Source organism: Caretta caretta, chromosome 17, assembly GCF_965140235.1.
Source record: "Caretta caretta isolate rCarCar2 chromosome 17, rCarCar1.hap1, whole genome shotgun sequence".
Classification (NCBI taxonomy): Eukaryota; Metazoa; Chordata; order Testudines; family Cheloniidae; genus Caretta; species Caretta caretta.
Window position 1 is genome coordinate 24,146,444 of NC_134222.1, and position 15,886 is coordinate 24,162,329.

General features: G+C 46.4%; 1 protein-coding gene across 9 annotated transcripts in view; it reads right to left on the reverse strand.

Annotated features, from left to right (window-relative positions):
* Positions 1-15,886, reverse strand: part of MTMR4 (myotubularin related protein 4) — a 133,634-nt gene that overhangs the window by 24,412 nt on the left and 93,336 nt on the right. For all 9 annotated transcript variants that reach the window (XM_048823880.2, XM_048823877.2, XM_048823881.2 and 6 more), the window contains 4 exons: positions 15,762-15,878; positions 15,263-15,345; positions 14,799-14,965; positions 7,006-7,102 (listed from right to left, as the gene is read on the reverse strand). In XM_048823880.2, coding sequence (XP_048679837.2) covers positions 7,006-7,102; positions 14,799-14,965; positions 15,263-15,345; positions 15,762-15,878 — 464 coding nt within the window. The remainder of the gene's footprint in view (positions 1-7,005; positions 7,103-14,798; positions 14,966-15,262; positions 15,346-15,761; positions 15,879-15,886) is intronic.

The window sequence follows — 15,886 nt, forward strand, 5'->3', positions numbered from 1 at the left end:
ATATTACATAACTTACAATCTTTTAGAAATGTGTATTCCCAGGCATCTAACTGAAGTCATTACCCATTTATATTTAGTTTTTATTTCTTTCTGTAGATCTGAGCTCACACATACATCCAGAAGTGCTGACGTGTGGCCGTTTATTTTAAATTCTGACTCTTCACCAAATTTTAAGATTTCTATTTGCAATTCTAGTAGTGTGTGAGCTGGATTCGTAACAAACGCCATGACGTTGTCCACATATAAGGCTAATTTGTGGTCCTTGTTTCCTACTGTAACTCCATTTATATTAAGATTATTTCTGACCGACTGAAAAAATGACCCCATTACTATGTCCAAAAGGAAGCATTTTTCTAATAGATACCCATTTGCATTTATAGTACCATATAGGTTGGAAGAGAAAACAAAAATCCAACTTTGAAATTTAGGGCCTAAAGAATTGACATTTTCCAACAAAAACATTTTGTAGTAAAATTCCCAATCAGGTTTAGTGTTGGGGTGTCTATAAGAAGCTTAGACTTACCAGGATCTCATGGGGAAGATGGATAGACACCTGGTAAGCTCGACATGCACACAGTCTGCTTATTGTTTTAAGACCTCTTTTCTCTTAAATGCTTTGGATTTAAATAAATGATACTTGGCTTTAAGGAGGCCATCTGGTCAGTGTGCACCCTGTCATCTCCCGGAGGGAACGGAACGGCAGGTACTGAACCCAAGTCAGGCCTGTGAGGTGATCAAAGTTAGTGACAGGGCACTGCAGCCCCACAGCCTGGTCTTAGAGCAGGAGACGTGCGATTCCACCCTAGAGAGGTGATAGCCTCAGACCTGAGGGGTGTGCTCACAGAGACCGGGGTGGGGCCAGAGAGTCTTTTAGAACAGTTATTGTGACAGAAGGGAGCACTAAAGCCCTGCAAAGCAATTCTGATTTACACATGCACCAGTGAGGAGATGGGTGAAACAAACAGTAAATTCCAGAGAATGATGCCATACAAATTGTATTCCTGTACTAATCTAATTCAAAGGTCTTGGGCAAAGTCATGGATATTGTCACAAGGTGACAGCAGACGACAAAGTCACACCAGTAGTCCACAAGCTATGGCACTGTCCATACCCAGGACACAAGTTGTGAACCAGGGACTGGTGAAGATGCTGGCTGACAAAATTACTGAGAAGTAAATAAAGGTGTGAGTAGAGTGCCTCACCCTGTACCTAGTGTGGATTAATAGTCTCAAAAGTTTTTGCCAAACTCGATGCTAAGAAAGACTTCTGGCATTATCCCCTGAATTCACAAAGCTGCACTGTGGTGGTTACACATACTGTAGACAGGTTTCAGAGTAACAGCTGTGTTAGCCTGTATTCGCAAAAAGAAAAGGAGTACTTGTGGCACCTTAGAGACTAACCAATTTATTTGAGCATAAGCTTTCGTGAGCTACAGCTCGCTTCACTGGATGCATACTGTATGCATCTGATGAAGTGAGCTGTAGCTCACGAAAGCTTATGCTCAAATAAAATGGTTAGTCTCTAAGGTGCCAAAAGTACTCCTTTTCTTTTTGCATATACTGTAGAGTTCCTCTGGGACTTCCCAAGGCTCTGGGCTTACCAAAAGGCCATGGATTCAGTATTGGGTCATTTACCTGGAGGTGTTTGGTCCATGGATGAGGAGGATATCTTTACTGACCATGAGAAACAGCTGGAGGGAAGTGTGTGTTTGGTTTCAAGAAAGGGGACTTTGGCTCACTAGAAATACATGTTGGTTTGAGTTTAAGGAAATACAGCTGTTAGTTGCAGCAGATGGCATGAAGCCTGGCACAAAGAAAGCAGAAGTTCTTCTTAAAGCTCCAAGACTATTATTATGGTTATTTATTATTTGTATTATGGGAGCGCTCCAGAGCCCTAGCCATGGACTGGACCCTATTCTGCTAGGCACTGTACAAATACAGAACAAAGACAATCTGTGACACCCTGACCAGGGGGGCTGGAACAATTTGTACAGTGGGGGTGCTGAGAGCCGTTGAACCAAACTGTAAACCCTGCATATAATGGAAACCACTTCAAGCCAGGGGGTGTGGCAGCAACCCCAGCACACCGAGTTGCAGCACCTATGACCCTGATACCCCAATATTCACCACTGTCATATAATTAGGATATGTCTTATACAAAGTAAGCCTTGTGAGGTGTCATTCTGAAAGTCTTGATCTGCTAAACAGTAATATCTTGTTGGATTGTATGTGCTATTGTCATATGTGAAGTTTTGAAGTTTGGCTACGTATGTGTTACTGAAACATGTCCTGAGGTAGAAAACACCCACAAATAGCCTTTCAGGTACAACAGTAAAAAGGCCAAACAATGTTAATGGTTTATTGCTGAAATGCACACAATCACAAGGATTACCTGAGGAACTGTGTACAACAGAAACCTCTCAGAGATAGCACTACACAATGGGAACTGTTTGACCCATGGCTAACTGTTTGATGAATGGCTACGCAGGTGGTGTCGGAGAGAAGGCTTTGGATTCTTCGACCATGGGATGGTGTTCCAAGAAGGAGTGCTAGGCAGGGACGGGCTCCACTTAACGAAGAGAGGGAAGAGCATCTTCGCGAGCAGGCTGGCTAACCTAGTGAGGAGGGCTTTAAACTAGGTTCACCGGGGGAAGGAGACCAAAGCCCTGAGGTAAGTGGGAAAGCAGGATACCGGGAGGAAGCACAGGCAGGAATGTCTGTGAGGGGAGGGCTCCTGCCTCATACTGGGAATGAGGGGCGATCAACAGGTTATCTCAAGTGCTTATATACAAATGCACAAAGCCTTGGAAACAAGCAGGGAGAACTGGAGGTCCTGGTGATGTCAAAGAACTATGACGTGATCGGAATAACAGAGACTTGGTGGGATAACTCACATGACTGGAGTACTGTCATGGATGGATATAAACTGTTCAGGAAGGACAGGCAGGGCAGAAAAGGTGGGGGAGTTGCACTGTATGTAAGGGAGCAGTATGACTGCTCAGAGCTCTGGTATGAAACTGCAGAAAAACCTGAGAGTCTCTGGATTAAGTTTAGAAGTGTGTGCAACAAGAGTGATGTAGTGGTGGGAGTCTGCTATAGACCACCGGACCAGGGGGATGAGGTAGATGAGGCTTTCTTCCGGCAGCTCACGGAAGCTACTGGATCGCATGCCCTGATTCTCATGGGTGACTTTAATTTTCCTGATATCTGCTGGGAGAGCAATACAGCGGTGCATAGACAATCCAGGAAGTTTTTGGAAAGCATAGGGGACAATTTCCTGGCCCAAGTGCTAGAGGAGCCAACTAGGGGGGGCGCTTTTCTTGACCTGCTGCTCACATACCGGGTAGAATTAGTGGGGGAAGCAAAAGTGGATGGGAATCTGGGAGGCAGTGACCATGAGTTGGTTGAGTTCAGGATCCTGACACAGGGAAGAAAGGTAAGCAGCACGATACGGACCCTGGACTTCAGGAAAGCAGACTTCGACACCCTCAGGGAACGGATGGCCAGGATCCCCTGGGGGACTAACTTGAAGGGGAAAGGAGTCCAGGAGAGCTGGCTGTATTTCAAGGAATCCCTGTTGAGGTTACAGGGACAAACCATCCCAATGAGTCGAAAGAATAGTAAATATGGCAGGCGACCAGCTTGGCTTAATGGTGAAATCTTAGCGGATCTTAAACATAAAAAAGAAGCTTACAAGAAGTGGAAGGTTGGACATATGACCAGGGAAGAGTATAAAAATATTGCACGGGCATGTAGGAATGTTATCAGGAGGGCCAAATCGCACCTGGAGCTACAGCTAGCCAGAGATGTCAAGAGTAACAAGAAGGGTTTCTTCAGGTATGTTGGCAACAAGAAGAAAGCCAAGGAATGTGTGGGCCCCTTACTGAATGAGGGAGGCAACCTAGTGACAGAGGATGTGGAAAAAGCTAATGTACTCAATGCTTTTTTTGCCTCTGTTTTCACTAACAAGGTCAGCTCCCAGACTGCTGCGCTGGGCATCGCAAAATGGGGAAGAGATGGCCAGCCCTCTGTGGAGATAGAGGTGGTTAGGGACTATTTAGAAAAGCTGGACGTGCACAAGTCCATGGGGCCGGACGAGTTGCATCCGAGAGTGCTGAAGGAACTGGCGGCTGTGATTGCAGAGCCATTGGCCATTATCTTTGAAAACTCGTGGCGAACGGGGGAAGTCCCGGATGACTGGAAAAAGGCTAATGTAGTGCCAATCTCTAAAAAAGGGAAGAAGGAGGATCCTGGGAACTACAGGCCAGTCAGCCTCACTTCAGTCCCTGGAAAAATCATGGAGCAGGTCCTCAAAGAATCAATCCTGAAGCACTTGCATGAGAGGAAAGTGATCAGGAACAGCCAGCATGGATTCACCAAGGGAAGGTCATGCCTGACTAATCTAATCGCCTTCTATGATGAGATGACTGGTTCTGTGGATGAAGGGAAAGCAGTGGATGTATTGTTTCTTGACTTTAGCAAAGCTTTTGACACGGTCTCCCACAGTATTCTTGTCAGCAAGTTAAGGAAGTATGGGCTGGAAGAATGCACTATAAGGTGGGTAGAAAGCTGGCTAGATTGTCGGGCTCAACGGGTAGTTATCAATGGCTCCATGTCTAGTTGGCAGCCGGTATCAAGTGGAGTGCCCCAAGGGTCGGTCCTGGGGCCGGTTTTGTTCAATATCTTCATAAATGATCTGGAGGATGGTGTGGATTGCACTCTCAGCAAATTTGCGGATGATACTAAACTGGGAGGAGTGGTAGATACGCTGGAGGGGAGGGATAGGATACAGAAGGACCTAGACAAATTGGAGGATTGGGTCAAAAGAAATCTGATGAGGTTCAATAAGGATAAGTGCAGGGTCCTGCACTTAGGACGGAAGAACCCAATGCACAGCTACAGACTAGGGACCGAATGGCTAGGCAGCAGTTCTGTGGAAAAGGACCTAGGGGTGACAGTGGACGAGAAGCTGGATATGAGTCAGCAGTGTGCCCTTGTTGCCAAGAAGGCCAATGGCATTTTGGGATGTATAAGTAGGGGCATAGCGAGCAGATCGAGGGACGTGATCGTTCCCCTCTATTCGACATTGGTGAGGCCTCATCTGGAGTACTGTGTCCAGTTTTGGGCCCCACACTTCAAGAAGGATGTGGATAAATTGGAGAGAGTCCAGCGAAGGGCAACAAAAATGATTAGGGGTCTGGAACACATGAGTTATGAGGAGAGGCTGAGGGAGCTGGGATTGTTTAGCCTGCAGAAGAGAAGAATGAGGGGGGATTTGATAGCTGCTTTCAACTACCTGAAAGGGGGTTCCAAAGAGGATGGCTCTAGACTGTTCTCAATGGTATCAGATGACAGAACGAGGAGTAATGGTCTCAAGCTGCAGTGGGGGAGGTTTAGATTGGATATAGGAAAAACTTTTTCACTAAGAGGGTGGTGAAACACTGGAATGCGTTACCTAGGGAGGTGGTAGAATCTCCTTCCTTAGAGGTTTTTAAGGTCAGGCTTGACAAAGCCCTGGCTGGGATGATTTAACTGGGAATTGGTCCTGCTTCGAGCAGGGGGTTGGACTAGATGACCTTCTGGGGTCCCTTCCAACCCTTATATTCTATGATTCTATGACCCACGTCACAGCAAAAGAGCTTTCCAGAAAGTGGGGAGAAGATATAAAAGGGGGGAAATGACATTATGGGGAACCTCACTCTCCCTACAACATAATGCCTGGAAACACCTGAGGGTTCAAGGACTGAACTATGGGAAGTGACGGTCCTAGGCTAGAAAGATCTTTAGCCTGTGTATGAAAACCTGGGGAAGCCAAGGCAACTTGTGCCTTAAGAGTCTGCCAGCCTGTTTATCACTCAGGGTGAGAATCTGCTAATTTATATCCTATGTATCTAGTGTGTTAAGATCAGTTTGCATTTTTTGTTTACTAAGGTAATCTGCTTTGATCTGTTTGCTATCACTTACAGTCACTTAAAATAATACTTAATAAACTTGTTTTTGTTTTAAACCCAGTTTGTGGAATTCATAACTGGGGAGGGAGGGAGGGAGGGGAAGAGAAAAAAGCTGTGCATATCACTCTCCATATTGAGGGAGAATTTCAATTAGCTTATGCTGGAAGTTCTCTGTGCAGCGCAAGACAATACAATTTTGGGTTTACTCTCCAGAGGGGGAGTGCACTTGAATGCTGGGCAATTCCTTAGCTGAAAGTCTTCCCATGTAGAGCTGATTTCAGTGTCAGTGTCTTTCTGCAGCTGCGTGTGTCCCTACCTGTGTGTGTGCTAGAGGAGGTTTGAGGGCCTGGCTTAGCAGGACAGGGTAAGGGAGCCCAGGCTGGTGGAACAGGCGGGCGCAGTGGTACCCCAGTACAACAGGTGGCACCTCGGAAGGGGGAGCAACCCACCACACAATCTCTGCCCCAAAAGGGGGACAATCTAAGCATAAGACATGAGACACCAGATGGATGATTTAGTTGGGGATTGGTCCTGCTTTGAGGAGGGGGTTGGACTAGATGACCTCCTGAGGTCCCTTCCAACCCTGATATTCTATGATACAGACAGACTGATGGGGGAATACAAAGAAACTGTGAGACATAGAAAATGAGACTAAAGAATGCAGGAGAGTTGTGCATTCTTTTATGGGAATCTGGGACTTTTTTATTCCAAATGATCTGAACACTTCAGAGCCAATGACTGATCAAAAAAGGAGCAGTATGGATGGGGAATTCTCAAACAGAAACAGCTTTGCAAGACTCCAAAATGCTTTAATGGAAGAACCATGCCTACCACCTTTTAAACTGAATACATCAGCATTTGCTGCAACTTACGCTACCCCTGTTAGCTTAGGTGCAGTGCCGCTCCAATTCCATAACCCAGGGTGAAGAGTGACATATGGCTGATACGCTGTGGGTTATTAGCCAGGGTGAGGAAAGGGGTGGGGAGATGTCTGGCTGTTACACTGCCCTGCCAGGGAGTTATATGGGGTGAGGTCTGACTGGTATGTTACTCACTTGTAATTGCTGTTGATGTCAGAAACTCTCCAGACATTCTGCAAGTCAAAGTCCATCCTCACAACTTCCATCTCAAACCGGTACTTCACGTGGTCTCCTGGAACAGCACAGGCAGAGCAGTTACTGGCAGCTGGACACAGCCAAGGGAAACCTAAACCTGGCAGCTGCAACATTACAGGACTGGATGAGCAAGAGGCCAGATGGTGTCTGAACACTGTGGGATGGGTGCTTTTCCAAATGTCATACTCACTTGCTTAGGATATAAATCTCCTCACTGTATTTTCCACTGAATGCATCCGATGAAGTGAGCTGTAGCTCACGAAAGCTTATGCTCAAATAAATTGGTTAGTCTCCAAGATGCCACTAGTACTCCTTTTCTTTTTAGGATAAGGGGTGACTTGATTACAGTCTATAAATACCTACACATGGGGAACAAATATCTGATAATGAGCTCCTCAATCGAGCAGACAGAGCTATAACATGATCAAATGGCTGGAAGTTGAAAGTAGACAAATTCAGACTGGAAATAAGGCGCACATTTTTAGCGATGAGATAATAATTAACCATTGGAACAATTTACCAAGGGTCATGGTGGATTGGATGTTTTTCTAGAAGATGTGCTCAGGGAATTATTATGGGGAAGTTCTCTGTCCTGCATTATACAGGAGGTGAGACTAGATCACAGTGGTCCCTTCCGGTTTGGAATCTATGAATACCTGGTAAACAAAAAAGCAAGGGACTGGATGTTAATGAATCAAACTTGACAAATCGGAAGTTAGGCCTAAATGGCGAACACAGTAATGAGAGGATGGACTATTCCAACCAACAGCCACTTTGGGGGCTAGGACGTGTGGCCTCATGGAGGAATTTCTGGAGGAGGGGGAATGCCAGTCAGGACTCCACTCCACTTGAGGGACTCTGTACTTCGCCCATGGACCCCAAAGGTCTAATCATCATCATCATGCAGTTCAGACCTCAGAACATCAGCAGGGACACCCTGTCAACAGTGCCGCACCAGCAAAGACACCAGCCGGAGACATGTGAGATCCTGCTGTCTCCCCTTCCCTTGTGTGTTCCTTTCTGCACTGCTATTTTTTCTCCTGTTCTACCTCCCTGTCTCTCTTGGTTTTCATCTGATCCTGAGGTCAATTGTACCACACAAGATCAGCACAATGAGACAAGACAGCCCATCCAGCTTTACCCAGCCTGAGAGAGATTGTTAAAGGAGAGGGTCCAGCCAGACGATCTCAGATGGGAAAATAAGCCAGAGCTCAGTGCAACTACTGTAGTGGCTAATCTGCCAACCCATAGCATCTGTCTGAGACTGACCTGACACCCAAAGTCCTGAAAACATTAACCATATTAAAAAGCCATATTTCCCCCACCGGTATTATACTCTCTCTTCTCCCCCTTGGGTCTGCCTGTTAAAAGCAGGAAAGCGACTATCCTTCATATCTTAGAGCTGAGCAACAAAACTCTTTCCCTGCTACCAAGAAAAGTTATCCCACAAAATGAGAGAGCACCTGATCCATCAATTTTAAAGACAGGTTTCAGAGTAGCAGCCGTGTTAGTCTGTATTCGCAAAAAGAACAGGAGGACTTGTGGCACCTTAGAGACTAACAAATTTATTTGAGCATAAGTTTTCGTGAGCTACAGCATCATCAGTTGCATCCGATGAAGTGAGCTGTAGCTCACGAAAGCTTATGCTCAAATAAATTTGTTAGTCTCTAAGGTGCCACAAGTACTCCTTTTCTTTTTATCAATTTTAAAGGGGTTCTGATTACTTTTTTATCATATAATACAACTGCTGTTTTAAAGTGCTATATAAATTGTTTGACTTATTTTTCTCTTGTGTATTCTAATTAATAAATCTCTAAACTACAGCGTGAATTTCCTAGCATGTTTGCCATGGTACGAAGTAGGCTGAAGTCTCTGTATGGCAAACCCCAAATCTTATTTCATAGAATTATAGAATCATAGAATATCAGGGTTGGAAGGGACCTCAGGAGGTCATCTAGTCCAACCCCCTGCTCAAAAGCAGGACCAATCCCCAATTAAATCATCCCAGCCAGGGCTTTGTCAAGCCTGACCTTAAAAACTTCTAAGGAAGGAGATTCTACCACCTCCCTAGGTAACGCATTCCAGAGTTTCACCACCCTCCTAGTGAAAAAGTTTTTCCTAATATTCAACCTAAACCTCCCCCACTGCAACTTGAGACCATTACTCCTTGTCCTGCCCTCTTCTACCACTGAGAATAGTCTAGAACCATCCTCTCTGGAACCACCTCTCAGGTAGTTGAAAGCAGCTATCAAATCCCCCCTCATTCTTCTCTTCTGCAGACTAAACAATCCCAGTTCCCTCAGCCTCTCCTCATAAGTCATGTGTTCCAGACCCCTAATCATTTTTGTTGCCCTTCGCTGGACTCTTTCCAATTTATCCACATCCTTCTTGTAGTGTGGGGCCCAAAACTGGACATAGTACTCCAGATGAGGCCTCACCAATGTCGAATAGAGGGGGACGATCACGTCCCTCGATCTGCTCGCTATGCCCCTACTTATACAGCCCAAAATGCCATTGGCCTTATTGGCAACAAGGGCACACTGCTGACTCATATCCAGCTTCTCGTCCACTGTCACCCCTAGGTCCTTTTCCGCAGAACTGCTGCCTAGCCATTCGGTCCCTAGTCTGTAGCTGTGCATTGGGTTCTTCCGTCCTAAGTGCAGGACCCTGCACTTATCCTTATTGAACCTCATCAGATTTCTTTTGGCCCAATCCTCCAATTTGTCTAGGTCCCTCTGTATCCTATCCCTGCCCTCTAGCGTATCTACCACTCCTCTCAGTTTAGTATCATCCGCAAATTTGCTGAGAGTGCAATCCACACCATCCTCCAGATCATTTATGAAAATATTGAACAAAACCGGCCCCAGGACCGACCCTTGGGGCACTCCACTTGACACCGGCTGCCAACTAGACATGGAGCCATTGATCACTACCTGTTGAGCCCGACCATCTAGCCAACTTTCTACCCACCCTATACTGCATTCATCCAGCCCATACTTCTTTAACTTGCTGACAAGAATATTGTGGGAGACCGTGTCAAAAGCTTTGCTAAAGTCAAGAAACAATACATCTACTGTTTTCCCTTCATCCACAGAACCAGTAATCTCATCATAGAAGGCGATTAGATTGGTCAGGCATGACTTGCCCTTGGTGAATCCATGCTGACTGTTCCTGATCACTTTCCTCTCATGTAAGTGCTTCAGGATTCATTCTTTGAGGACCTGCTCCATGATTTTTCCAGGGACTGAGGTGAGGCTGACTGGCCTGTAGTTCCCAGGATCCTCCTTCTTCCCTTTTTTAAAGATTGGCACTACATTAGCCTTTTTCCAGTCATCCGGGACTTCCCCCATTCGCCACGAGTTTTCAAAGATAATGGCCAATGGCTCTGCAATCACAGCCGCCAATTCCTTTAGCACTCTCGGATACAACTCGTCCGGCCCCATGGATTGTGCACGTCCAGCTTTTCTAAATAGTCCCTAACCACCTCTTTCTCCACAGAGGGCTGGCCATCTATTCCCCATGTTGTGATGCCCAGCGCAGCAGTCTGGGAGCTGACCTTGTTAGTGAAGACAGAGGCAAAAAAAGCATTGAGTACATTAGCTTTTTCCACATCCTCTGTCACTAGGTTGCCTCCCTCATTCAGTAAGGGGCCCACACTTTCCTTGGCTTTCTTCTTGTTCCCAACATACCTGAAGAAACCCTTCTTGTTATTCTTAACATCTCTTGCTAGCTGCAGCTCCAGGTGCGATTTGGCCCTCCTGATTTCATTCCTACATGCCCGAGCAATATTTTTATACTCTTCCCTGGTCATATGTCCAACCTTCCACTTCTTGTAAGCTTCTTTTTTATGTTTAAGATCCGCTAGGATTTCACCGTTAAGCCAAGCTGGTCGCCTGCCATATTTACTATTCTTTCGACACATTGGGATGGTTTGTCCCTGTAACCTCAACAGGGATTCCTTGAAATTTAAAACTGTTTAATGTTGGAAGTAATAAGGTCATGGTAAAACCTTTCACTCTTTGGGCCCATTTATTTCATCTAAATTAATACAGCAATTCCTCCAGGCCCCAAACTCCTCTAATCAGCCCCTGAGGCCGAATCAATTGGGTAGACATATTCTAGAATCGAGGGCCTGGCACTGGGAACATCCTATCCTCAGCCTAGATTTGGGATTGTCAGCTCAAGTGCCTCCAGTCCTGGAATAGAAGGAAGCACAATCCAGAAAGAAAAGGAGTACTTGTGGCACCTTAGAGACTAACCAATTTATTTGAGCATGAGCTTTCGTGAGCTACAGCTCACTTCATCAGATGTATACCGTGGAAACTGCAGCAGACTTTATATATACACAGAGAATATGAAACAATACCTCCTCCCACCCCACTGTCCTGCTGGTAATAGCTTATCTAAAGTGATCATCAGGTGGGCCATTTCCAGCACAAATCCAGGTTTTCTCACCCTCCACCCCCCCCCACAAATTCACTCTCCTGCTGGTGCTAGCTCATCCAAAGTGACAACTCTTTACATAATCAAGTCCGGCTATTTCCTGCACCAATCCAGGTTTTCTCACATCCCCCCCACCCCCATACACACACAAACTCACTCTCCTGCTGGTAATAGCTCATCTAAACTGACCACTCTCCAAGTTTAAATCCAAGTTAAACCAGAACATCTGGGGGGGGGTAGGAAAAAACAAGAGGAAACAGGCTACCTTGCATAATGACTTAGCCACTCCCAGTCTCTATTTAAGTCTAAATTAATAGTATCCAATTTGCAAATGAATTCCAATTCAGCAGTTTCTCGCTGGAGTCTGGATTTGAAGTTTTTTTGTTTTAAGATAGCGACCTTCATGTCTGTGATTGCGTGACCAGAGAGATTGAAGTGTTCTCCGACTGGTTTATGAATGTTATAATTCTTGACATCTGATTTGTGTCCATTTATTCTTTTACGTAGAGACTGTCCAGTTTGACCAATGTACATGGCAGAGGGGCATTGCTGGCACATGATGGCATATATCACATTGGTGGATGTGCAGGTGAACGAGCCTCTGATAGTGTGGCTGATGGGATTAGGCCCTGTGATGGTGTCCCCTGAATAGATATGTGGGCACAATTGGCAACGGGCTTTGTTGCAAGGATAAGTTCCTGGGTTAGTGGTTCTGTTGTGTGGTATGTGGTTGTTGGTGAGTATTTGCTTCAGGTTGCGGGGCTGTCTGTAGGCAAGGACTGGCCTGTCTCCCAAGACTTGTGAGAGTGTTGGGTCATCCTTCAGGATAGGTTGTAGATCCTTAATAATGCGTTGGAGGGGTTTTAGTTGGGGGCTGAAGGTGACCGCTAGTGGCGTTCTGTTATTTTCTTTGTTAGGCCTGTCCTGTAGTAGGTAACTTCTGGGAACTCTTCTGGCTCTATCAATCTGTTTCTTTACTTCTGCAGGTGGGTATTGAAACAGATTGATAGAGCCAGAAGAGTTCCCAGAAGTTACCTACTACAGGACAGGCCTAACAAAGAAAATAACAGAACGCCACTAGCGAAACAGATTGATAGAGCCAGAAGAGTTCCCAGAAGTTACCTACTACAGGACAGGCCTAACAAAGAAAATAACAGAACGCCACTAGCGGTCACCTTCAGCCCCCAACTAAAACCCCTCCAACGCATTATTAAGGATCTACAACCTATCCTGAAGGATGACCCAACACTCTCACAAGTCTTGGGAGACAGGCCAGTCCTTGCCTACAGACAGCCCCGCAACCTGAAGCAAATACTCACCAACAACCACATACCACACAACAGAACCACTAACCCAGGAACTTATCCTTGCAACAAAGCCCGTTGCCAATTGTGCCCACATATCTATTCAGGGGACACCATCACAGGGCCTAATAACATCAGCCACACTATCAGAGGCTTGTTCACCTGCACATCCACCAATGTGATATATGCCATCATGTGCCAGCAATGCCCCTCTGCCATGTACATTGGTCAAACTGGACAGTCTCTACGTAAAAGAATAAATGGACACAAATCAGATGTCAAGAATTATAACATTCATAAACCAGTCGGAGAACACTTCAATCTCTCTGGTCACGCAATCACAGACATGAAGGTCGCTATCTTAAAACAAAAAAACTTCAAATCCAGACTCCAGCGAGAAACTGCTGAATTGGAATTCATTTGCAAATTGGATACTATTAATTTAGGCTTAAATAGAGACTGGGAGTGGCTAAGTCATTATGCAAGGTAGCCTGTTTCCTCTTGTTTTTTCCTACCCCCCCCCAGATGTTCTGGTTTAACTTGGATTTAAACTTGGAGAGTGGTCAGTTTAGATGAGCTATTACCAGCAGGAGAGTGAGTTTGTGTGTGTATGGGGGTGGGGGGGATGTGAGAAAACCTGGATTGGTGCAGGAAATAGCCCGACTTGATTATGTAAAGAGTTGTCACTTTGGATGAGCTAGCACCAGCAGGAGAGTGAATTTGTGGGGGGGGTGGAGGGTGAGAAAACCTGGATTTGTGCTGGAAATGGCCCACCTGATGATCACTTTAGATAAGCTATTACCAGCAGGACAGTGGGGTGGGAGGAGGTATTGTTTCATATTCTCTGTGTATATATAAAGTCTGCTGCAGTTTCCACGGTATACATCTGATGAAGTGAGCTGTAGCTCACGAAAGCTCATGCTCAAATAAATTGGTTAGTCTCTAAGGTGCCACAAGTACTCCTTTTCTTTTTGCGAATACAGACTAACACGGCTGTTCCTCTGAAACAATCCAGAAAGAGGGTTTTATCCCCACTGTTGGGTGCTGCATGTGTCTGTCTGTGAGAGGTTAAGAATTTAGGTTTAATCACCCTGCCATATTTGTTGCTCAGTGGCCTGAACACTTTTGGGAGAGGAGATGCAAACAGAATTATTAATGACATACAACCTTTCAAGAAAGCCATGAACATTTACCAGTCCAGAGACAAGATCTATTCATCCTCTGTCAGAACCCAAGGCTGAAGTTTGGGTGACCTCTGGTGAGCTTTTTAGCATGTATGTAAGTTTTTCTATTGCTTAAATGTTTTCTCTGCAATGCTTTTACCTTAAGAATAAATTTGCTTGCTTAGAAAGAGCTGGGTGGTAACTTATAACTGTGGGCAATATGAAGGTCACAGCCCTAGGAGAGAAAGCAAAGCATAGAGGCTGGCCTGTTAGACAGTCTGGTTCACTGGGGAGGGAGGGAAGGGAACTGTGCAGCCTTAAAAATCCCCCGGTCAGTAAGGAATGAGACAGGAGTCTCAGCCCAAGAGAGGTGATGGCTAGGAGCCGGGAACCTGAAGTGTGTGCCCTTGGTGGACCATGGAGGGGGAATACAAGTGCAGTTGCCCTGAAACTGTGAAGCCAGGTAGGAGATATTTCCTGAGTGACATGCTGCTAGCCAAGCGGTGAGCCCGCTCTGCACCAGCTAAAGCTTCCAGGGGATGGCCAGGTGCAGCACCTGGATCTCCAGGTTAGGTCTGGTTGTGGCCCTGGACACAGCAATCGACCAGGAGACAATGCCACTCTCTAGCCAGAGGAAGATGGACAAAGCACACCTGGCTATAGCTACTCTTTGTGCAGCAAAGGACTTAACAGGACCATCCAGAGGGATTTAGGAGATGGCTGCAGCAGAACACAGAAACACAGCATGATATGGGTGTGTGGTTTCCCTCCTCCTGACATACCATGAGGGCTGCACTAAGAAAGGGGCTGGTTGGGAGCTCACCTGGGTGACACAGATGTGCATGCTGATCTTCCTCATCGGCACAGACCCCCAAGCACCAAGCATGGTAGGCGAATGCAAACAGGTCTTCAGGCTTTGCAGGGCGGGCAATAGCTCGGCTCAGCCTCTTCAGCCACTCCTGGCACTGCTTAAAGGTGGAGAAATGGCACCTGCAGGATACACAGACTCAGTAGGGCCAGTCAGGATTGACTGACAGGGAATTCCACAGCCTTGCAGTTCAACCAGGGGAGGAGAGGGAGATCCAACCTCCCTGGGAGGAACGAGGGGCTCTGAACTTCCCAGGGGAAGGCTGGGCCACACCCACCCACATACGTGAGAGCACCCTCCCGGATAGCAGGGCTTGACTCAGCAGCACAGACTAGGGCAGGGATTCCACAAGGCTGCTGGCCACACCCGTGGCTGGAGAAACCTTAAACTGTGGCAATAGGAGGGAACTATGCAGCTACCTGACCACTTTGGAGTCCTTGCAAATGATGTGAAGCTGGAACATGTCCCGACTCTCCACACTTTCCATCATCCTCAAAGGCACCTGAAACAGAAAGACGCAGAGTATCACTTGACAGCCTGGGATGTCCCACACTAGCAGGGACCCCAGCCTGACACTCTCTCATTGTGCATCCCACCTGAGGCTCTCTGAGCAGCAAAGAGGATCCCACATTTACATAGCTTCATGATCCACAATTTAGAGTTTCCCCTTCAACTCCCACCCTGTCCTCCTCTCTCATTGTCAGGGAGGAACTGACTAGGGAGGGCAGAACAACAGGGGTACCTGGAACCACTGGATACAGCCTAGCGAGCAACAGGGGATCACAGATGCAGAAGAGACAAGGGCACCACGAAAACAGGGGACTGAAGAAACTTGAGAGTAAGGCACTGTGGGAGGAGGCCTCACACTTCAGCGGCATGGGCCATAGGTCCTGGCACCAGTGACAGAGCTGCACTTACATTGACCACGGAGTCTTTCAATTTGATATGAAGTCGGTAGTTGGAAATGGCGATCACGGCATCATTAGCATGGCCCAAATACTCCACACCCTCACCCTGCAGCACAGTGAATGGGACCTGCAAGG